Source organism: Lathamus discolor, chromosome 14 (genome assembly GCF_037157495.1).
Source record: "Lathamus discolor isolate bLatDis1 chromosome 14, bLatDis1.hap1, whole genome shotgun sequence".
NCBI lineage: Eukaryota > Metazoa > Chordata > Aves > Psittaciformes > Psittacidae > Lathamus > Lathamus discolor.
Genome location: NC_088897.1, coordinates 10,287,838 through 10,311,220, shown reverse-complemented (window position 1 = coordinate 10,311,220; position 23,383 = coordinate 10,287,838). Strand labels below are relative to the sequence as shown.

General features: G+C 60.4%; 2 protein-coding genes across 2 annotated transcripts; both read left to right on the top strand.

The window, feature by feature from the left end:
• Positions 1 to 17: 17 nt before the first annotated feature.
• Positions 18 to 17,454, top strand: DPH1 (diphthamide biosynthesis 1). The gene is made up of 11 exons (XM_065694603.1): positions 18 to 1,008; positions 3,228 to 3,291; positions 10,423 to 10,544; positions 12,194 to 12,348; positions 13,011 to 13,132; positions 14,284 to 14,352; positions 15,102 to 15,258; positions 16,147 to 16,247; positions 16,539 to 16,617; positions 16,768 to 16,899; positions 17,365 to 17,454. Exons 1-11 carry the CDS (start codon positions 600 to 602, stop codon positions 17,452 to 17,454), a joined length of 1,500 nt encoding a protein of 499 aa, XP_065550675.1. The 5' UTR covers positions 18 to 599.
• Positions 17,455 to 17,573: 119 nt separating this feature from the next.
• On the top strand, positions 17,574 to 19,098 carry OVCA2 (OVCA2 serine hydrolase domain containing). The gene is given in 2 exon segments (XM_065694604.1): positions 17,574 to 17,634; positions 17,636 to 19,098. Coding segments are annotated over 2 exon segments (978 nt in total). The 5' UTR covers positions 17,574 to 17,581; the 3' UTR covers positions 18,561 to 19,098.
• The last annotated feature ends 4,285 nt before the right edge of the window (positions 19,099 to 23,383 follow it).

The following is a 23,383-nucleotide window of genomic DNA, read 5'->3' as shown; positions in this document are numbered from 1 at the left end:
TCCGTGAGGGTCGGCGGCGTGGTCCCGGTGGCCGCCTCAGGTGGGCCGAGACCGGGGTTAACGCCGCGTCCCCGGCGCCGTTACCGGGCTCTATTTCGGTTCCTTGGCTCGGGGAGGCCTCCCCCGCCAGCGGCCCGGCCCAGCTGGCCCTTTGACGGCTCGGCCGTGGGCCGTGCGGGGAGGGTTCGCTGGCTCATGAGTGCTGGTGTTGGGCTGGAAGGAGTGAATAAGCGCCCTGCTGTCACTCCCCCGCCGCGCTCCGGCTCCGCCGAGCTGTGGGGAGGCGGGTGCCGGCGGGGGCCGGCTCCGGGATGAGCTGCCCGAGGGACGAGCTTGGCTCGCCCGCTGCTGCTGCCTTTGTTTTCCCCGCAGTGGGATAACGGGAGCCCCTGGATAAGGCAGGTTGGACACCCCCCCCCCCTCCCGGGGTGCTATGGATGAGGGGGTTGTGCCTGCTGGTCCATTGAATTAAGGGGAGCCAGCCCCACTCACACGGGTGCTTTGTGGGCAAAAAAGGGGGTGTTTTCACCCCCAAAAATGCCATAGGGCAAAAACACACCCCTTTCTGTCCACTTGCCCCCGGGGGTAGTGTAAAGGCAATGAGGATTGTGCCTGCTGTTGGGACCTGGGGCGAGCCAGCCCCGCTCGTAGTTACAGTGGTGCTTTATGGGCAAAAAAAAAAAAGCATGCTTTTACCCCCAAAATGCCATAATGAAGGGCAGAAACTCATCCCCTTCTGCCCGCTTGCCCCCGGGGGTGCTGTAAGGGCAGTGAGGATGCTGGTGGCCCATAGGGTATGTATGGGGTGTGCTGCCCTCCTGGCCGCTCCTTTAGGCCCCCCGCTTTGTCCCGCAGGCCGAGGCCGTGCGCGGCACGTGGCACAGCAGGTTCCCGAGGAGATCCTCGGGAACGTGGAGCTACGGGAGGCGGCGGAAGCCCTGCCCCGAAACTACAACTTTGAGATCCCCAAGACCATCTGGCGCATCCGGCAGGCTCGGGCCAAGAAGGGTGAGCACCAACCCTTGGGAACGAGGGCTTTGGGGCTGCAGTGGGGTGCGGTGGTGATGCTGAGCCCCTCGGTGGCAAGGGGAGCTGCTTGGACCGGGTGTGGAGCTTGGGGAAGCTGGGCAGGGACGGTGCTGAGCTGCCCTGCGTGCCCTGGCGTGTTTGAGCTCTGTGTTGGCGAGCTCTCCTCCCCTCGAGGGGCTTTAATAGATCTGTATCTCTGGATTATAATCACATTGGACAGGACAGGTTGAGCCGCGCGGACCTGTCAGCCTTTGAGATGTGTCTGGGATACCAGCCAGGTCCCTGCTGCTCTCCTCTTTCCCTGCGCTTTCCTGCCATGCTGCTGGGGCTGGGCAGAGGGAGCCCCACAACTCCCAGCTCCAGGAGGGCTGGCAGGGAGCTGGGCCATGCTATGGTCTGGTCTGAACCCTCTTTAGGGGCTTGTTGTAGCCCTGGGGAGGTGGGAAGTGGCCCTGGAGCAGGCACTGGGATGCTTTGGGGTGGTGCCAGGGATGGTGTCCCCCCCACTCAGTGTGTGATCAGCTACAGGCATCGTGGTGTGGAGCATCCCTGGGTGCCATCAGTGTCCCCTCTCTTGCTTCCTATGTAGGCAGGGATCACTCCCAGGGTTGTTGGTGCTAGAGGCTCCAGGCAGAGCCAGATTTGGAATGCTGTGTCCACCTGGGAATGTCTCTGTCTGCTGCAGCCGAGCTGGCAGCATCACAGGGGATGTTCCAGGAGCTGCTGCTGGGCTGATCTGGGCTGCGATGCCGAAGGGTTGGAAGCTGTGGGGCTGCCCGGTCCATCCCATCTGCGGTGCGGGATGCGTTGAGGCTGCCCATCCGTGCAGCTCTGGCTCTCCTTGCTGTGTTCTGCTGCTTGGCACCTCCTAATTAAATGTAAATACGCGTCTGGGATTTAGGTTTGGGAGCTGGGATTGCAGCCCATCAGCCAACCAGCCGTGCTGGGATTTAAAACCCTGCCTGAACACAGCCCAGCCAGGGGCTCGTTGCTGGGGGAACGCAGCTTCCCATCGGGATGCAGCCAGCCCTGCCTGTGTCCTGCATGCAATGGGCCTTGGGGGGTGTCATCCTTTCTCCCTGTATTCCATGCTGGCACAGAGCTGCCTATTGCCTTCGCTGGGAGAGGTTTGCAGGTCTGCTTGTTGGCAGAGGTCTGGGGTGGAGGGCAGTCCTAAATGGGATGGGGAATGCCACTGCCATGATCCAGGGTCAGGCAGGGGCTGGCAGAGCGTAGGCAGCTTCCCTTGGGCCCTCTGGGTTGGAGCAGGGTGAGATTAACCCGGTTTAGGCCAGGTCTTTACATAGCTCCATGCTGGTCAATGGGCTGGGCTTGGCAGCACAGGGATTTCTGTTGGAGGGGGATCTAAAGAGGATGCTTGGATAGATACTGCTGGGATAGGGAGGTTAGACAATGGGATTAATGGGGCCTCCTCCATTTATCTCCTCCTCCATAGTCCCTGCTCCTTTTACACTGGCCTGGGGGAATCCAGGAAGGGCTCCTCCCTGGACCCCAGGCATTAGGGGGCCCAGCTGGGCTGCAGAGGCAAAGGGATTGTTCCAAGCTTGTGAGGAAGGAACAAACCAGGCAGCATCATTTGTTGATGAATGTATTCCTGCAAGGCACAATGCAGCGTTGTTCCCAAAACAGGGAGAGAAGCAGGGAGAGGAGGTGTGGAGAAGGGCAGCGAGGATGATCAAAGGTTTGGAACAGCTTCTGTCTAAGGCGAGATTAAATAGATTTAGATCCTTTAGCTGGGAAAGAGGTGAACGAAGAGGGATATGATAGAAGGATGTAGAATAGTGAATGATGTGGAGAGGCTGAATAGGGGATGATTATTCACTCATTCCTGTACCAGCAGAACCAGGGGCACATTATTAGGAGCAGGTTTAAAATAAACAGAAGAAAGTGCCTTTTCCTGAGCAGCACTTAATTAAAATGTAGAAGTCATTACTGAGGGAAGCGGGAGAGACCGGCAGTGTCAGCGGGTTCCTAATGGGAATGAGGGGCTGGATCCAAGCAGGGGCAATGATACAGCCCAAAGCAGGACCACGTGCACCCCGGCTGCCAGAGTCACTGGGGTTTTGGGCCAATTCCTGGCTGGTTTTGGTTGTTCTGTGACCTGGCTGGTGCCCAGGTCCCTGCTTCAGGGTGTCCCCTCCAGCCCCTCCTAACCCCGGGGCTGTTTCTCTTCTCAGTGGCCCTGCAGATGCCAGAAGGGCTCCTCATGTTCGCCTGCACCATCACAGACATCATTGAGCGGTAAGATGACAGCTTTTCCATGCTTCCCTGCTCCAGGGGCTCCCGAGGGGATGGGGCTGTTGCTGGGAATAGGATGGTTGCTGGATGGGGCTGCCTGGGCAGGATGAAGCTCAAAGCTACTGCTGAAAGGGAGGCCCAGTGTGCTTGCCCTCGCAGGGACACCTTGGCCACATCCTAGCATAGGCAACGCTGTGGCCCTGCAGCAGATCACAGGGACCTGCTGCCAGCCCTGGGGACAAGGGACAGGCACGGTGCCAGCCTGGTCCTCGCTGCTGTGCTGGGAGCTGGGACAAGCTCAGGGTTGGTGCTGGAGCCGGGGGGCAGCCGTGTTAACAACCGCCTGACGCCAGCGGGGCCACCGCTGCTGTGCAGGTCTCCTGTCCTCCTCCCTTGTGCCACCATCCTGTCCCTGCAGCCCTGCTGCTCTCAGGGAAGGCCTAAGGCCACGGTGGTGGCCCAGAGCGGGGGTCTGTAAGCAGCTCCCGCCATGTGGCTCCTTTCTTCATTCTCAATGCCACTTGGGAGGTGACACCAGAGAGGAGCTGGCTGTAATCTCCCTTCCCCGCTCCCTCCCCAACCCCTCTCTGGTTTTACCCAGTGAATCAGTGCTAATAGCACCCTGTGCCTCGTCTGCCATCGGGGTCGAAGCTCTCATTAGCGAGCTGCCTCCCCGCCGCCGCCAGCCGAGCAGCTGGTGCCGTGCCGGGTGGGAAGGCAGCCGTGCCTATGGCTTTGTCCCTGCTTTGCCATCGTTTCCCCCGCAGGATCGTGGCAGCCCCGCGCTCGGGCTGGGCGAGGGAGCAGTGGGAAGGTGGGTGCGGGCAGGGGATGGGTGCGGGGGGCCAGGGGATGGGTGCGAGTGTGGGCAGCTCCGTGTGGGTTTGTCCCTTTAAGTGGAGCTGCCTCCTCTCCGGCTTTGGCACCCAGCCGCTTTCATGTCTCCGACTTCAAAGGCAGCGGATTAAGAGGTTTCTTTTATCTGAATGAAACCTTAAGCCCTACTTCCCAGTGGATGCAGGGTGCTGGACTCACCCTCAGTGCTGGGGGTGCTCCGAAGGGGTGCTGGGTGCCAGGGTGAGAGGTTGTGGATGGAGATGGGTGCTGCATGGGTAGAGGTGCCCAGCCGAGAGAGGGGATGTGGAAGCACCTATGGGTTGGTGGTTGGGAGGGAGATGGCTTCAAGGCCACGTCCTTGACTTGCTCCCATTGTGCAGCACCCCAGTGCCTTGCTGGGAGCACTGGGTGCCTCATTCTGCCTGTGGATGTGGCCATGATGGGTACCAGCAGTGGGTGCTGGAGGATTGTGGCCATGGGCAGGATGAACCCAGCCCTGTCCCTGCTCCCTTGGGGACACGCTTGGGACCCGGTTGCGTGGCTGTAGTTGAGGTGTGAATTGCCAGGTGGCCTCCTTAGCGCTGCCTCCTCCTGCTATTAATATTCATCACGGGCACTAATGTGGAATCGTGGCTCGACTTTTCCTGCTGGCCCTCCTCACCCCTTCCTCACCTGGCAGTGTGGCTGGACGAGCCTTTGATGTGACAAGAATCGCTGCAGCCACATGCAGCCAGGCTGGGGATGGGAGCTTGGGGTGCTGTCACCCCTGGGTGGGGGGGACATGTTCCCTTCCCACTGGGGATAGAGGGGATGGAGGACTGAGCGTGCCAGGGGTACCTGTGCCCACGGGGGGGCATTGCTCAATGCAGCCCTTCTCCCAGCCCATCCCTGCAGCCTTCTGCTCCCTCCTTGTTGTGGGATTTGGGGCTTGGGGATGCCGGCGAGCTCCTCCTTTGCTGTGTGCTCTGGCAGTGGCTGCAGAGCCGAGCCTGGGGCTGGTGCCCCTGGGACCACGGTGCCCATCCCTGCATGTTCCAGCTCGCCCGGAGCTGTGTCTGCTGCCGCTCAGAAGGAATATTTATCCCTTCTGCTGGAGCTGCCTTTCAATACAGAATCTGTGCCATGGCCCTGTGGTGCTGGAGTGCGCGGACGTGGCCTTGCTGCGCTGCAGCACCGGTGGCTTAGGAAGGATGTGGTGCTGCGGATCCATATGTCCCTGTGCAGGGGGATGGCAGTGTCACCATGTCTCTCACTGCGATGTGGAAATCAGCAGCCCCCCAGGGACCACCCCCCCCAGCATCTTGTCTGGTCTTCCCAGCATTGCACTGGCGCTTGCCAAGCCCCGAGGGGCTGCGGGGATGAAGATGTAGCTGAAGTGTCACCGTGTCACTGCTCTGGAAAGGAGTCATTGAAGCCAAGAGCACACTCACAGCATTGACCGGTGTGTGAAGCCCGCTTAATTAGCGTTAATAGCTTTGTCATTACCGAACCCACACTGGGGGGAGCAGCTGGCTGCGGGGGGCGAGGGGGGCGGTGGCAGGGCCGGGGTCTGCTGAGCTGATGGTGGGTCGGTGGGCTGCCAAAAATGCATCACGCCGCTCTTGCAGCACCTTCCAAATCGGCTCCGTTTGTCACGGCTGATGCAATCCGGCGCAGGGTAACTCGTGCTGGGGGGCGGCAGCAGGGAGAGGAGCGTGGGGGGAGCTCGGACTGCGGCTCGGGGAGGGGGGCAGCGCCCCAGCCCACCCGTTGTCGTGCTGGGGAGGTGGCAGCGGTGCCCCCGGCACCTCCAGCTCGATGGGGGTCTGTGCAGCAAGGAGCGGACCCCTCCTCTCCCCACCCCAGGAAGGATCAGTTGGGGTTTTGATGCCATGTTAATAAAGTCAGCTCTTGGGCTTCACGGCTGCTAATCCCTCTGCCTGTGCCACAACAAGGTGAGCGGCTCCTGCTAAGCAGTCAGTGCGGATGGGCAATGGTGATGGGGTTCACGGGTGTTCTGATGTCCACAAAAGCTGCCCTGTCACAGTCTTAGCACCTCCTAATAGCCTGAGGGCCTTTGGGTGTCTATGTGAGGCAGTGCTGGGAGTGCACAGATCATCCTGGTGACCATGGTGCCACGAGGCACAGGGATGTTTCAGAGTGATGGGGGTCTTGAATCGTCTCTGGTTGATCTGTATAGGGTTAAACATCCATGCACGCAACCCAGCTGCTTTGACATGGGTTTAAGTGCCCCACTATGGCCAGTGGTTGTGACAACAAGGACAAAATAACCCCTTATGGCTGGTCCCCGGTGCCACTGAGCCGCATGGTGAAGCTGGAGGCATCACTGAGAGGTCCCAAAGGGCCATCCTGGGACACTTAACACAGGTCAGGATCCAGCCCCAGCTGCACAGAGCCGGAGCTGGGCCAGCCAGCGCTGCCTTCCCTTTTCCCCTTGTCCTCCAGGCGCAAGCTGGAGGTGCTGGCAGCGGGTGCTGCACCGCTGTGCAGGGGAATTTAATCACCGTCATTAACCGCACAACAGCATCATTAGGGAGAATGAAGTTCTCACTTCATTGGAGATGTTTAAAACCTCAGCCCGGGTGATGATGGTGTGGGGGGGACGTGGCAGGGGGGAGTGTGTGGAGCCTATATTGCTGTCACCTCCCAAGGCTGTGATAGGCCTGTTCTGATGTGGTACCCACCACCGTGTGCCCCGCACCACCTCTTTGTGTCCCCATGGAGCTGACACCAACCAGCAATGCTAATGGCCTGGCCCTGGGGGAGAGGGCACAGGCATCTGTGTGCTGGATGGTCATGGTGGCTTTGCCATGCTATGAACTGTGCCTTTGGTTTGCCTTACTTTGTTCCTTTGCAGCTACAGGGCCAGCAAAGCTGGAGTAGCCCCAGGGCATGTCCTTTGGGATAATGGGGCTGTCCCTGGCACCTCCTGTGAGGACAAAGGGGGAGGTCCTAAGGGAGATGGAGATGGGTGCTGCACCTTTCCCTGTCCTGACCCCGGCAGCAGGGATTGCCCAGCTGCAGCAGGGCTCTTCCAGCGCCATTTGCAGGAAAATTGCAAACTCATTATTTTAATTAGGTGCAGTCTTCCTGTGCTAATGAAGTTGGGAGTCTGGTAATGGGGCTTGGTGGCTTCTCCACTAATTACACGCATTGTTCTCAGCCGGGGCTGCGCTCAGCCCCCTGCGCCCAGAAAGCAGCAGCCACTGGCACAGGCTGGGTTTGGGTGCTGCAGTGGGTGTAGGTTGGAGGGGTAATGGTGGGGCTCTGCCTTTACCCCAGGGGACAGAGCGTGGGGTATTTGCAGGGCATTATCCCCAGGCAGGGAGGTGACAACGCACCACAGTGTGACTGTGCTGTGAAGAGCCACATGCAGATGAGGCAGGTGGCTGTGATCCAAGGAGCAGCCCACTCCGTGTCCCTGTCCCAGCAGAACACACAGGAACCCCAGCCCCTCAGTGCCAGCTCCATCCCCAGGGCTGGCTGCTCTCATCCTGGTCCCCACCAAGGGCTGGTGGCACCAGGCACGATGGATGTGCCGGAGCTGAGGACTTTGATGGGGAGAGCAGCACAGCTTCGCAGAGTGAGGACCAGCACGTATCATTCACACACTGCTCTGGTGTCAGGGGACCCCACGCTCCTGCCAGCAACAAACACTCCCATTTATTTGTCTAGGAGCCGGGATAAATCAGTCCTGCTCCAGCCTGGCACCTGCGCTCGGCTGATGGGGACTGGCTGCCCCGTGCTTGGGCACATGCTGGCCCTGTATCTGCTGTCTCTAGCTCCCACCTTGTGAGAAAGTGGGGTTGGAGGTGTTCGGGGATCCCAGTGGCCTGGGATCAGGGCCGGGGGGGGGGGGCTCATCCTGCCAGCACTGAGCATGGTGTTTTATAAATGGGATTTTGGGAGCCATCTGTTTAAAAGAGGAGGCAATGAATTAGGGGGAGATGAGAAAAATGCTAAGGCCGGGTGGTTTCTCAGAATGAGCCGAGCTTTTTGGGACGTAAAAGATGAATAACCTCCCCGTGTGTTCAATATTCATGAGCTCCCAGCTGTAGTGAGCAGCTCGGTGCTGAGCGGGGACAGCCCTGTCACCCTGTCCTCCTGCCAGCGTGCTGCTGGGACCTCTCCATGGCTGTCACGAGTCGCAGGGACACAAAACACCCTCAAGGATGCTCCTGTGACCGCATCTCTCCTGCATCCCGGTCCGGACTGGTTGGTGCACAGCTCCCTGACCCGCATCGCAGGCAGGTTGCTGCTAATTGATGTTTCCTTCCTCTGTAGTTTGATGAAAGGCTCTGGCGACACCGAACTGATTAAAACATCAAGGGGAGGCCCCCGCGCTTGCCTTTGATTTGTCTCAAGGGATGATTGCTGCTCTGCTCCACCAGCCAGCCCAGCCGGCGCGGGTGACCCTGGTCTGTCCCATCCTGATGCCTTTGGGCTGCTTCTGGGCTCCCTTCCAGCCTCACCAGCCACAATGGCAGCACCATTAGGCTCCCTCCTCACCAAGCATCATCCCTTGGCTTCTCCCCTTCTTGCTCAGCCGTGGCTGTGCTCCCTGCACTGGCCAGGGCAGGGCCCAGCCTCATCTCTCCTTGCCTGCAGGCTGATGGCCATGGAATACCGGCTGCAGCCCCACACGCTGGGCAGGGGCCACGGGTGCCTTTGCCCTCCTCCTTCCACTGTTGCTATTTCACTTTCTTGCTTTTCACCCCCAGGGACTTTCTCTGGGGTTTGGGCCAATTTGCATACATTTTAATCTATAAAAAATTAAGCGGCGCTGGCTGCTGCTCTGAGTCAGACCTCCCCGTCCTGAATCTTAAGGAGCTGAATAATTTTCCACTTTTGCTGAGATGTGTGGAGTCTGATTCATGTTCATCTCATCACCTCTCATTAGGGAAGGGGGCTGGGGGCTCAAGGGGGGTGGGGAGGAGCCTTCTGGAACCTTCCGAGCAGCCCCCAGCCACACAGCGTGGCCATGCAGGAGCGGAGGAGCCGTCCTCTCCTTCCCGGAGGTGAGGGACCACGGGGTTTGGGTGCTGGCTGGATCTGCTCCATCTCCTGACAGTCCCCAGCTGTGTCCTCAGCTCCTGGGACATTGCAGGGAGCGGGAGATGCTTAGGTTGTATGTGGGAGGTGGGGATGGCTTTGCCCTCTCTCCGGGGGTGCTCCCAGTGGAACTACTCCCTTGTTCCCCTCCCCGGGCGCTGACGGATGGGCCGGAGCTGTTAATATTCAGCACGCTCCACCATTTCTCCACCTTCTGCCATCTGCCCAGCTCTGCCCACCATTTCTATTCTTGCCACCGACGTAACGCTCTCAGCCTGGCGCTCGAGGGGGGAACGCGCGGGACCCTGGTCCCCAGCCAGCACCGGGTGCTGCTGTGGGGCGATGCTGTGCCAGGGTGTTCTCCTCCGCTGGCGTGGCCTCTTCACCCCGGCCCCACGTCAGTGCCAAGGGGGACTCCACTGGCATCGAGCTACAGCTTCTGGTGTGACCTCGGAGTAAATAAGGAATTAGCATCTGGTTTAAGCAGCCCCTTCAGGCTCAGGGCTTTGTCATCGCAATACCTGCTTTCATCCGTAAAGTGCCACGGCAGCTCCCTGGGAAGGCAGCCAAGCTAATAATCCCCCCAAATGGTGCCATAAAATACCCACAAAGGTGGCACCTTTAAATCATGCCAGAGCCTCAGCTTTGCCACCTCGTGCCCCTCAACCAGGCAGTGGTTGCCAAGTGGGCTCAGACTGGAGCACCGGGATGTTGGAGCTGGGACAAGGGAACAGGACCAGCTTCATTCAGTGCTTTTCCTTGCCAAGTGCCAGCTAAGCACTATAGCTGGTCCTGGAGAACACCCAGCTTAGCCAAACCGGCACCCATGGGTGATGTGGCCAAGCACAAGTTAGGATACAGGGGGCTGGGGGCTCAGCCAGCCTGGTTGGCACAGCTGGGGATGCCAACCCATCCCCGTGGCTCTGGTCCCCAGGGCTGGCTGGTGGGAGCAGTGGCACTGCGCTGTGCCGGGTCTCCCTCTGCTTCTCTCCCCGCTGGAGCATTAGGAAGCTGGCAGCGTATTGTTTGATGAGCAGATAATCCGCTGAATTGCAAACAGCTTTACCCAATTGAAGAGGCGGATTACGGCTCTCCAGCTTAATCATGTTGACGTCTCAGAGAGTAGCCAGTGCTTGTCCTCTTCGGCTCGATGGCAGCGCGGGGTCCCCCGGTAGCGATGCCCGCTGTGGGGCAGGACATGGGCTGTGGTCCCACACCCTCCCTCCATGTCGTTCCTCCCTGCAGGTTCACCGACGCAGAGGTGGTGGTGATGGGCGACGTGACCTATGGTGCGTGCTGCGTGGATGACTACACAGCGCGGGCCCTGGGTGCTGACTTCTTGGTGCACTATGGACACAGCTGCTTGAGTAGGTGACACTCGCCCTGGGGCTGTGCTGAGGCAGCCATGCGTGGTGGCACTGCAGAGGCTGCCACCATGCAGCACAGAGCCGCTCCCCGCCCTGCTCAGCGCCAGCTCAGAGATGTGGTGCCAAGGGCTAATCCCTTCCCAAAGGGATTTCTGTTCTCCAGCCTTGGTTGCTGGCTTTGGATGGGGCCACCATGCTGGCTGGGTGGCTGCCTGCGGGCAGGATTTGGGGGGCAGCAGGGCTTGGTGTGCTCAGCCGTGCGCTGCCGCAGCGCGCTCATCGCATTGCTGTGCCCAAGAGCAGAGTGGCAAGGCCATGGTTTGGCAGGACCCTGCTCGCCCAGGATGGGGTTTGGGGCTGTTCTGGCCCCCTGCCCCGCAGCTCCGGGCTTTGGGGGATGTTGGGAATGATGATAAAGGAGAGCAATGTGCTGGGGATCCCGCTCATCCCGAGCTGGGGAAGGCAGCTTTGCGGGTGCAGCGCAGGCTGGGCGGGGAAGGGAGGAGGAGGCTGTGTGCTCCCCAGGCGGACAGTACTCTGGATCCAGTTGCCATGGAAACTGCGCTGCTGTCCCAGATGCTGCTAACTTTGAAGTCCACCCAGGATGGAATCAGCCCAAAAATAACAATAAGGCGCTCTGGGTTTTAAGGTGGATCTGCAGAATTGTCGTAGCAAGCAGCAGGAGAGTTCATCCCTGCTGCTGCCATGCTCCCGGCACCTGGCAGCCCTCCTGGACTTTTATGGGGCCGTATAAATGGGTTTGAAGAATCGCATCAGGCTCTGGATGAAATACTGACTCCCCAGCTGAGAACTCTGCCCTAAAAGCTTTGTCGGCGTGAGCATTTGCAGTGATAAATACCTGTGCTGGGTGCTTTGTTATGGAAGGCGGGTTACGGGCACCACTGGAACAGGGACTATAAACCCTCTAGTTTGTGGCCTGCTCTTCATGAATGAACAGTCGAGAGGGACCCTATCTGATAGTGCTTAGGAGCATGCCAGTGCAAGAGCTGAGCTGTTCCAAAAGACGGGAGTCACATCTGGAGCTGCTCCTGTCGCCAGCTCAGCCACTATCCGCTGCTTATGGCTCCATGGTCCTTGCCTGCAGGGGGCTGAATGTGTCCCAGGGTGCCCACAGGGTGCTGGGCTCCTTTTGGGCTGCCCATGGTGCTGCTGTCACCGCTGGTGGGACGTGTCCCCATGCAGCACACCAGTGCTTGCCCTCTCCCTCCCGGCCCCACGTGCCCCGCAGGAGGGAGTAATTTGCACTTAATTGTGATCAGGCAAAGAGCGCCAAAATGGGAAGTGAACGCGGAGCCATGGATCGATGTGGACTCTGTGTACTTTAATTATTCACTTAATCGTGGTGACAGAGGCTTCTTAGCACCGGGGGTAATTAGATTTGTGTTCATTGATTCCCCAGGCTGCCATTATCCAGGAGAGGAACAAGCAGGTGCTCCCCATGGCTCCCATCTGCACGCTCTGCCTGGGCAGCATGGGCAGAGGGGTGGCACAGAGCACCCTGGGGAAGTTGGGGCCCAGGGAGCCCCACAAACGTGCTTTATCCCCCCAGCTGCAGGCAACAGCAGCCAGGGGCTCACCAGGACCCTGGGTGTACCCCGCACTCACACCCTTTCTCTTCCTCTCACCAGTTCCCATCGACACCACGCAGGGGCTGAAGATGCTCTACGTGTTCGTGGACATCAAGATCGACACATCCCATTTCCTTGAGACCATTCGCTTCAACTTCCCAGCGGGCACCTCCCTGGCCCTCGTCAGCACCATCCAGTTTGTCTCCACGGTGCAGGTGAGATGGGGGCACTCAGGCAGTGCAGGGAGCAGGATAAGGCTCGTGTCTTCCCCCACCTCGACCCTGCCCTATCTCTGCGGCTGGAGCGGCTGCCCCGGGGTGCTGGTGGTGCCGGTTCCCCTCTGTCGAGTCGCTGCCATGATATGCTGCTGCTGTAATGTTGATCAAGTACTTTATGATAACTCTGATCAATGTTTCATGGCGGCACCCTCCCTGCCTCCCCTGGGAGCTGCTCCGTAAATGTCAGGGCAGGCAGTGGAGCACTTGGCATTTTGATGCAGTGCCGGCAGCGGCAGGGGAAGCTCCGGAGGGTCTGTCTGTCTGCCTGCCCCTGAATAGCCAGCTGGGCAGGACGGGAGGAGATGAATGAGCCTCCCGAGCCGTGTCTATCTAAACACGGGGCTATCGAAGCGTTGAGCATTTTCTCTTGTCTTTTAATTGATATGTTGGCTGAGCCTTGCTGAGCGTTTTGGCTGTGCAGGACCATTACCCAGCCGGGTGCTGCCCTGAGCAGATCAGTTCCCCTCCACTGCCGTTGTGCTGAGGCACAACAACCGCGACTGCCAGGGCTGGGGTGTCCCCAGCAGTGCCAAGGATCACCAGCCTCAGCCACACTCGATGCCATGGTCCGTCCTTTGTTAACCCCACGTCTTCCATAGGCAGCAGCACAGGAGCTGCGCTCCCAATACAAGGTGTGTGTGCCCCAGTGCAAGCCACTGTCCCCGGGGGAGATTTTGGGCTGCACATCACCACGGCTTGCCCAGGATACAGATGCCATCGTGTAAGTACCTGAGGTCCTCCAGGCTCCTCCTGCCTGTACCCCCTGCCTGTGCATGCATGCAGTCTAGGGGGATATCCATGGGCATGGATGGGCCCCCTCCATCTCCCTGTGCTGCTCTGAGTGGTGTGTGCTCGTAGCACAGAGGAAATAATTGAGTCGTATATCAGAATAGATAATAGATGGAAGGGCAGGTGGATAATTGGAAAAGACAAATGGCCGGGGCCCAACATCACGGCAACATTAATTTTATTTAAGGACAGCAAATTAGAGGGAGCACTTCGCTTCCTATCACCTAATTATTTTAGGTAATGGAAATGCTTAATGTACTGTGAATACAGTGTGCTCCAGAATAAATAAACACAAGGACCCCACCCTTGGGGGGAGCCGGGGAGCCCAGGTGTGGGTTTGGGAATGCTGAGCCCAACGCTGAGCAGTGCTGGTGCATTCCCAAGCATGGCCATGCGGAAGATGGGATTTAGGATTGCTGGGCATGGGATCGGGGGGGTCTTCGGCTTCACCCTGAGACACATCAGTGGCAAGGGAGAGGTGCTGCTTTCCCCGTCTCGCAGGGGTGTCAGAGCAGGCACGGCTGCGCAGGCTGGCACTGCATTGGTAAGAGTGGGCCATTCCCAGTGCCGATGGAGCTGTGGTGCTCAGGTGCACGCGTCTGCTGTACCTGCATCCTCCCCATGTTGTTATTTTCTTCTTCCCCCCACGTCTCTGGGGCTAACTTTTGCAGACAAATTAGCTTTGATCTCCCAAAATGTCATTCTCCAATTAAGGGCAAAATCTAGTCAAGTTTTACGTCTGAATTCATTTTCCAAGCCCTCACTCCATTAGGGCAGCTGAATGAAAGGCTTTGAAATGTAATTGCTGACTTGAAATCTGATTAGAAATGGAAGCAGCAACATCTGGAAGCAGACATTGAGATGGAGCAGCTCCTGGCCACCAAGAGCATCCCTCTTCATTTCTCCCACCCCAGCCCGCCAGAGGGCTGCATGGAGATGGGGAGCTGTGCCCACTGCCCTGCATCCCAGTGTGGGAGCTTGCATTCCCAGCATCTCCATACACTGTGGCTTAGGAATCCAGCCGGCACACAGATGGGAGCCGCTGTTTAATGTGTGCCATAGCTTTTCCTTCTCTCTCGGCAGGTATTTGGGCGACGGGCGCTTCCACCTGGAGTCCATCATGATTGTCAACCCTGGGATACCTGCCTACAGGTACGCACAGCCCACGGGTACCACTGTGGTCCCGATAGTGAGGAGCATCCCAGATTCCCCAGCATGCCAGGGACCAGTTCTCCCCACCATCCACCCCACAAGCATCCCAAACCTGAGGGCTGAGCTGCAGGCAGGGGCGCAGGCAGGCGAGGGGTGAAGAGGTGCAGCGGGGTGATGAACACCAGCCATTTACTCCGCCTGAATATAAACATTTTGACAAGTACCTGTGAAAGCTCGTGGAGGTGCAGCCATTAAAGCCCTGGCTGCTGCAGGCAGAGGCCATAAAGTGCGATGATGAGGCTGCTGAAAGCAGATGAAATATCAAGAGTGAAAGGCTGGGGCCATTTGGTGAAATCTGAATTTCCTAGTAGGTCGTTTGTTACTAACGGGAGGCGCGCGTCAGGTTTATAGCGCTTGGTGAAGCTGCCGAAACCCGAGTGGGATTTGATTAAAATTCTCCTCGTCAAACAAAGCAACAAATCAAAGATTTCTTCATAATTGATGAGCTGGGATGAGGGGGAGCTGTGCACGGAGCCGAGTGTGGAGCCCAGGCTCTGCCAGGTTGGGGTCTGAGGTGGGGCACTCGCCTTGTCCCCTTCTCTCTACCCTGAATGAGCTGGCTGGGCTTTTCAGCAGCCAAAGGGAGAGATGCTCTGGGAGGCAATTAGTGCTAATGAGGGGAGGGTATAATTTGGGGCCAGCATGGAGGGAAGGGGTCGGTGATGGGGTATGTGTGATCTGCTTTGCAGGTATGATCCCTACAGCAAGGTGTTCTCTCAGGAGCACTACAGCCACGAGCGCATGCACCGTGCTCGGCAGGACGCCATCCGCACCGCTACCAGTGCCCGCTCCTGGGGGCTCATCTTGGGCACGTTGGGGCGACAGGGCTCCCCCAGCATCCTGCAGGTACCGGCGCCTTCCCCATGGACACGGGGCACTGCCCCTGAGAAGGAGAAAGAATGGTACCGCTGGCACAGTGGCCTTGGAGTGAGGGTAGACCTGGCAGCCCATTGCTTGCCACTGGCCAGTAAGCTGAGCAGGCAGGGCAATTAGCAGCTGATGAAGGCCTTGTTAAACCTGCCCCTTGCTGGGGAGAGCTGGCCAACCCTGGAGACCCCCCTGCATGAGCAGCTTGGCAATTAATTCCCTGGGTTTGCTTTAATTGGATGAACTTCCGAGAGGGTTCACTATCCCTGCTCAGCCATCGCACTGGCACTTTCTGCACCCTGGCCAGGCAAGGGGAGTTCTGCCTCATGGGAGCGGGGTGCCCTGAGCCCAAGGTTTTGGGGAGCTGCAGGTGAGATCTGGGGCAGTGCAGGAGGAATCAGTGGGCAAAATTGAGTGGGGGAGGGCCCAGCAGCTTCTGTTCTGCAGCAGCAGGACACAGGCATGGCAGGGCCTGGCTGGACAGGGTTGGATAGTGCCAGCTCCGGAGGACAAGGACGTCCCTGGCCCCTCCTGAGCCATCCTCCTCCTCCCATAGCTCCTGGTCACGGGCAGCCCGCAGCAGGCGGTCGGCCCAGGGAAGGCAGCCGCTAACGAGAACAGATTGTTGTCATTGAGCTGTAATTACTTCATTAGGCTGAGGCACGCACTGGGGAGAGCCGGGATGGAGCTGGAGCCATGGCCATGATCCCTGCCACTGTGTCTGCCCTGCAACTGCCGTGGGACGAGGCTGTGGGGCAGAGCTGGGACACACAGAGGGTCTGATGGCCAGGAAGGAGCTGTAGGGGGCTTGCCAGGGACATTACTCTGGGCTCTCCTAACCCTGTGGTCCCTTCTTCCCTCCTGCAGCACCTGGAATCACGTCTCCATGCCCTGGGTCGGCCCTTCATAAGGGTGCTGCTGTCTGAGATCTTCCCCAGCAAGCTGAAGCTCTTCCCTGATGTGGATGCGTGAGTGCTGCTGAGTCCCCCTCCAACTCCTTTCTGCTGGGGTCCCCAGGGTGCCTTATCCCTGTCCAGGCCTCTGATTCCCATTTGAAGATGTCCTGCTGGCGCTGTGCGCCCCTGTCCTTGCTATGCAAGGAGAGGATATGGATGTCCTTGGCAAGGTGGCTTTGGAACAGTGGGGATTTCACTCCCTGCCTGCTCAGCTTCCTTCTAGGGGACTGCTGCAGGAGTTCTGTGTGGCTTCTTCATCTCAAAATCCTCATCCCCATTTATCCCCATGTGTTTCCTTTCCAGGTGGGTGCAGGTAGCCTGTCCCCGCCTCTCCATCGACTGGGGAGAAGCCTTCAGCAAGCCCCTGCTGACACCCTATGAGGTGAGGACCCCCAAAACAGGCTGTGCCACTGGGATTCCCAATTTCATGTGAAACCAGTGGGATTCCTGGTGCCACGAGCTTCACTGCAGCAGTGCCCTGCTCAGCACACCAAGCCGGGACCTCTCATGGACTCTTCTGTCCCCTCCACAGGCCATGGTGGCTCTCCAGGACATCGAGTGGCAGCAGCCTTACCCCATGGACTTCTATGCCAGCCAGTCCCTGGGGCCATGGACGGTGAACCACGCTGGCACACAGCCCCTGCACCGCGGCAGGGTGGCCCAGGTGGGCAGCATGGTGTCCCTGGGTCCCCTCTCCATCCCTTTGCCATCTCTCTTTGCCTCTCTTGCATCTCTTTGCCTCTTGGTGGCCATGTGGGCTGGAAGGGACGGGCGTTGACAGCATTGGCATAGGTTGAACACCGGTCGTTGTACGGTGCTGTACGGTGCGCGGTGCCATGCGGTGTATGCGGTACGGTTCCGCCCGGTGCCGTGTGCCAAAAGCGCCACCCTGTGGCTTCCTTCGGGGTGAACAGTAACGGAGCCGGTGCCAGCTCGGTGGAGAGGAGGGGAACTCGAGTCCTTCCCCCAGTCCTTACCGGGGTGGGCACCCATCTGGCTCCACGGCTCCCCTGGAGGGGGGATCCCCCCAGTCGTGCCCTGTGGGGTGCTGTGAGCTGAGCACAGGCAGGCTCATCACAGCTCAGGTCAGGGTTGGGACCCAGTTCTGACTCCAATGTCCCTGCTGCAGGGGAAGCCACCCGTGCCCCCCAGCCCAGTGGAGGACGGGCAGAGCACCAGTAAGGAAGGGCAGAGCACCAGCACCCCAGCAGCCTCCTAAGCACAGCCTGCACCACAGCCTGCTGTCGCCGTGCTCCCGGATCCAGCATCGGCACAGCAGGCAGCGCCGTTTGTTCCCCCCTCCTCGACGGTAAGCACCACCGGGGGCTGCCGGTACCAGCACCGGGATGGATGGGGTGCACCACCAACAGTACCTGGATGACGGTACGATGGACGAGCCTTCCTGCACGGCCGTCCCGTGCCCGTGCCCGTGCCCGTGCCCGTGCTCGCACAGGGGGTCCCATCCCGCCCCACCGGGGCCACCTCGCCGCTCCCCCGGCATCCTTATTCGCTCCGCGACCTCCAACCAAGAGGGGGCGCTCTATTCCTCCTCGCCGTCCAATGAACGCGAAGCGTTTCGGGGGGAAAAGTAGCGGAAGCTGCCGGAAGTGCCTCAGTTGGCTTCCGGCGGCGGCGGGAGCAATGTCGGAGCGGGGCCCGCTGCGGCTGCTGGCGCTGCACGGCTACCGGCAGAGCGGGCCGCGGTTCCGGCAGCGCACCGGGGCGCTGCGCAAGGCCCTGCGGGGCCGCGCCGAGCTGGTGCCGCTCAGCGCGCCGCACACCGTGCCCGGTGGCGGTGAGGACAGCGACGGGGACGACCCCCCCCGCGGGTGGTGGTTCTCCGGGCCTGGCTCCTTCGAGGCGGCGGAAGCGGCGGCGGAGCCGGCGGGGCTGGAGGAGTCGCTGTCGGCAGTGGCGGCGGCGCTGGCGGAGCACGGCCCCTTTGACGGGCTGCTGGGCTTCAGCCAGGGCGCGGCGCTGGCCGCTATGGTGTGCGCGCTGCGGGCCCGCGGGGATCCCCGCTTCCCGGTGGGTTTCGCCATCCTGGTGGCCGGCTTTGCCAGCAGAGCTCCGGCCCACGAGCACTTCTACCGGGAGCCCATCGCCCTGCCCACGCTGCACGTTGTGGGGGACACGGATGCTGTCATCGCAGCCTCTCTCAGCAGGGAGCTGGCCCAGTGCTTTGTGGAGCCTGTTGTCCTCAGCCACCCCGGCGGGCACTTTGTCCCTGCGGCTGCACTACAGAGGAAGGTGTACCTGGACTTCTTGGACCGATTCCGCTCTGGACAGGGACAGGCTGAGCCCCTGGAGGCTGGGGCAGTTTGATGACAGGCTCTGTAATAAATGGTGCTGTAGCGAGCCGTGTGTTGGTGACAGAGCACCGTGTTTGTGACCTCCAGAGGGGCCAAAGAGCCCTTGTTGCTCACTGCTGCTCTGCAGCATTAGCCCAGGCTGAATGGCTCTTTGTTATCTCCCTGTTGTAGTCATAGGTATGAGTGTGTGGGTACGGTGGGGTTGAGGACTGGAAGGTGACCCTGTGCGAGGTGCTCTGAGACTAAAATAGGTGTTCAAAGTCAGCTCAGCCACAGCAAAGGTCTGCAGCGCACCCAGCCCCTGCAGCTCTTACCCCAGAAGTTCATGTGCTTTAATAGCAGTTTAAGCCAACCTTCCAGCTGGTCTGGGTCTGTAAAACCCCTCATGTGTGGCTGGTGTTCCTTTCAGGAATGAAATACCTGCTGGTTCGGTGTGTTGGGACCTTTTGTATCTTCCTCTGTACAAAGTGCCTTTGTGAACAAGAAGAACTTGTCGCTGTGCTTTTGGTTCTTGTGTTTTCCAGAAACATGGAAATCTTTTATTACTGTTACCATTCCAGGTGTCCTGCTTGACTGCTGCTCTCTGCAGCCTAGAGGTACCATACCCAGGTCTCTGCTCACAGGGCTCCTGACCATGGCTTTCCCTGGGGGAACAGTGCAATGGAGTTGGTAAAAGAGAAAAATTAGGTGAAACTTCTTCACTCTTCATCAGGGACTGCAGTGACAGGACAAGGGGTAATGGGTTCAAACTGAAACAGGGGAAGTTTAGATTGGATGTAAGGAGGAAATTCTTTCCTGTGAGGGTGGTGAGGCACTGGAATGGGTTGCCCAGGGAGGTTGTGAGTGCTCCATCCCTGGCAGTGTTCAAGGCCAGGTTGGATGAAGCCTTGGGTGGGATGGTTTAGTGTGAGGTGTCCCTGCCCATGGCAGGGGGGTTGGAACTGGATGATCTTGAGGTCCTTTCCAACCCTAACTATTCTATGATTTGTCCCTTGTTTGTGCAGTGTGGTGTGGGCACTGCGAGGGATGGAGGATGCTGTGGATGGAGCAGGCTTCGGGACAGGGACCAGCAGCACTTTCAGTGTCCGCTCAGCCAGGAACGGGCCTGGGAGCTGCACTGGGATAAAACCATCCCAGCAGAAGCAAGTCCTCATGCATGTGTTTTGCCCTTTGCCTTGTTGCTGGTTCTGTGGTGGTGGGAGGATGCGGCTGGTTCCTGGGGCTCGGGCAGAGCCTGCCTGCTCCATCACCTCACAGAGCAGCACTGTGTCACCTCTCCGCTGCTTACTGGGCTGCTGTGAAGGTGTGTGGTGTCTGTCACCCCTTGGTTACCGTACTGGCGACACCAGAGGCCACTTTTTGGCAGGGGAGGGATGCACCTTGCGCCTGTGTCTGTGCTGCTGAGGCAGGATAGCAGCAATGAGCTCAGTGTTGGCTCTTCCATCACCACGGAGCTCTCGGGGCCCAGCGGCGTGGCGGAGGCACTGCAGCCCCGGCGCCTGCACTGCGGTCCCGCAGCCACACACCGGCGTCTTCCGGCCGCAGCTCCCTGCTCTTGGGACGGAGCCCGGCGTGCGGTGAGTGAGCAGAGCCCGGCTCTGCATGCAGCCGGGGCAGGAGGGTGCTGCGGGATGGGGATGCTCCGGGACCTGCTCCTGTACCCGTTTAAATTCATGAGAGACAAATAAAGGTGAGCCTCCTCTATGAGAGCAGCAGGGGAAGGTGGTGCTTGGCCTCTGGTGCCGTGGCAGAAGCGAGGTGGCTGCTGTGTCCATCACGAGAGGGATTTGCCTTGGGAATGCCTCTTTTCCCACCTTCATGCTGGCCTCTGTCACAGATCCGCGTCTGGGCCCATGCTAGCCATGCAGTTGAGCCTGGAAACAAGTGACCAGTGTCCTCCCACCCCTCAGCTTATGGGGGTTTCCTCTCCCCCCACCCCACAGGACCCAGAGGAGCTGGGTTTTCCTCCAAAACACTGTGCTGCAGTTGGTGTCCCTGAGCCAAGGGGGTGACAGAGCAAACCCCAGCCACCAGTGTTACCCAGCCTGGTGCTATGGCAAGGCGGGGGGGGGTCACCCATCTCCAAGTGGGGTCCTTCCTTACCCCAGTGCACCCTCAGCCCTCTCCCAGCATCCCAGGGAGGGCAGGAGGAGCCCAGCATGGGCAGGAGCTGCTGCCACCCCCAAACACCCGCATCCCTTCCTCTGCGCCGTGGCTGACTCAGGCCCTCCTCCGCTGCCCACCCGGTGGGCTCCGGGTGCGGATCCTGGTGGGTCTGAGCCTTACTCATCCATGCTCTTCCTCCCCTGTCCCCACAAGAGGCTCTGAGGGGGGGTTGCTCCAGGGGGGTGACGTGTTCCACAGATGGTTACACAACGCAGCTCCCCCCAACAGGAGAGCCAGGGCCATCCCTGGGACCCGCTGCCAGGAGCGGGACCAAGCCTTTGGGAGCAGTCCCCCCCTCCCCTTGTCTTGCTTCACCCGCAGAAGCTTCCAGTTGTGGCTGAGTCACTCCCGCTGTAGCTCCTTCTCTCCTTGTTTTGGATGGAAGTTTTCCATGGAAACCCACGCTGGGCCGGGCCACGGGCTGGGATAAACACGGCTGAATCACAAAAGCTCCTTTGGCCAAGAGCTGTCAGATGGCAACAGCAACGCGTGCGGCGGGCGAGCAGCATCCCTGCCTTCAGCGGGGGGCAGCAGCACCGCTCCTGCCCCCCTCAACCCACCCCAAATCCCCACCATTCCCACGTGGATCCCCCTTGGGAGCGGATCACAGGCTGGATTGTGGGACCACGTGCTCTCGTAAGGATGCACACAGACCTCCCAGCCGGGGGGGGGACACAGACACTTGTAGCAGCTCCGTCATCAGCTGTGGGGCTCCATAGGGTCATGGCTGCTGGATATCCCCCTGGAAAATCGATCCCACCCGAGCACAGGGATGCTTGCCAGGAGCCAGGCTGGGGTTTGCACCCCACTGAGCACTGTCCCGGTGTGGAATTGCTGAGTTCCTCCCCGGTCTCCATGCTGAGGAGGAGCACGGGAGCTGGACAACCTTCATCCCCCCGGTGCTGACGGCTGGCCCTGGGCCCGGCGGCTTGGAAGCACCTTTGGAAGACAAATCCCAGTGTCAGAAATCCGGGATATTTTTAAGGACTCTGGAAACAAAACTTAATTCCAGGGGTGTCAGCAGGAGAGACTTGGCCTTCGAAACAACAACAGCGCAGACGGAGCCTTCCCGGGGCTGGAGCATGGGGTCCAGGGGCCACGGCGCTGCCCATGGGATGTGTCCCATCACCCGGGAAGTGACCTGGATGCCACAGCCCACGCAGGGAATGGCTTTTGTGGCCAGCAGCAACTTTCGCTGTGCTAAACACAAGTTGGTTGTGGCTTTACCTGAGCAGTGGTGGGGCTGCCCCAAAATCCCCTTCCTGGAGGTGTGCGGCACGTGGCCAGCTGCCATCCACAGCAGTGGGGAAAGCAGGGAGCAAAGGGAATCACTGGTAGGGAATGGAGCAGGACCCCAGTGCCTGCGGTACCCCCTTGCTGTGCCATGGCCCCGGGGGCCCCAACAGTGGCCAGTGCCCCCCGGCCCGGGTGAGGACAGAGCTGATGGGTGCTCCTAAAGAGGAGCATGGGCAAGGGGCCCTGCCTGGCACAACCCCTGGCTTAGGAGGCACCCATGGGACCCCCGTGCTGGAGTTGCAGCACCCTTGGGGTTGAAAGTCCTTGTTTGGGGGGGGGGGGTCCGGGGCCTGTCCCCCCATCCCATCCAGCGCCTCCATGGTCACTACTCCCCGTCCAGCCCCATCTCCCGGGGCTCTGGGTCCCCGGTGGCCCCTCCGCGGGGCCCTGCCCGGCCGGTACCGGTCGCCGCCGGCCGCCGAGGGCCCGGTGCCCGCTGCCGGGGCAGGCCGGGCCGCTCTGACTTCGCCGCTCAGGAATCTCCTGGCCGCGCCGGGCCCGTTGTGCAACCTGCGCCCGCCCCCGGCCGCCGCCCGCCCCGGACCGGCCCCGCTCAGTCCCGCCGCGCCGGCCCGAGCTCCGCTACCGAGAACGGCCCCGCTGCCCCCCCCTCCCACCACCCCGCAGCATCCCCGGCGGCGACACGGACGGGACACGGGACGGCGGCTCCGGGAGCCGCTCCCGGATGCGGAGGGCAGGTGAGGGGCTGCGGGGCCGGGGAGGGACGGAGACGTCGGTGCACGGAGGGGTCCCGCCGTTCCCGTTGTCCGAGGAGGAGCCGCTCGGCGCCCGCCCCCCCGAACAGTAAGAGTTGATGTGCGGTGAGCTGCATCCTGCATGTGAGCTCCTACTGCCCCGGGAGGCGGGCAGCCCCCGACGGGACCCTAACGCTCTCCGGTACCCCCGAGGGGCTAAAGGTGGTGGTGGTGTTGGGGGGGGGTTTAGGGTGATGGGGGGAGCCGGTGCTGCCCGTGGTGCGAGTCCGCCGGGCCCGGCGACCATGGCTGTAGACTGTTACCCCCCCAGCGGCACAGTAACAATCTAAAGCCACGGTCGCCCGGGCGGCGTCGGAAGGGGGGGGCGGCGTCGGGGGGAGGACACACACACACACACACAGAGCCGGTGCCTTGGCGACGGCGAGGAGGCGGCCCCGCCACCGCAGCGAGCGCGCCCGACCCCCACCGCGGCTCGAAGGGGGGGGGGGGGGGGGGGGGGCGAGGGGGGTCCGGTGCTTAAAGCAGGGGGGGGTTGGGGGGGGGGAGTGTCGGTACCATCCACACCCCCCCTACATCTCCCTCCCCGCACCCCCCACCCCCCCGCGCGCCGGGTAGGACCCCCCCTACCTGGGCTGCAGCGGGAAGGGGGGGGCGTCCG

Bases quoted from the DNA above. Each gene is read 5' to 3' on its own strand.
- DPH1 (XM_065694603.1), top strand. From the start codon at position 600: ATGAGGATTGTGCCTGCTGTTGGGACCTGGGGCGAGCCAGCCCCGCTC. The intron at 3,292-10,422 runs GTAAGATGACAG...TCCTCCCTGCAG, and splicing joins ATCACAGACATCATTGAGCG to GTTCACCGACGCAGAGGTGG. The intron at 16,248-16,538 runs GTGAGTGCTGCT...TTTCCTTTCCAG, and splicing joins CTCTTCCCTGATGTGGATGC to GTGGGTGCAGGTAGCCTGTC.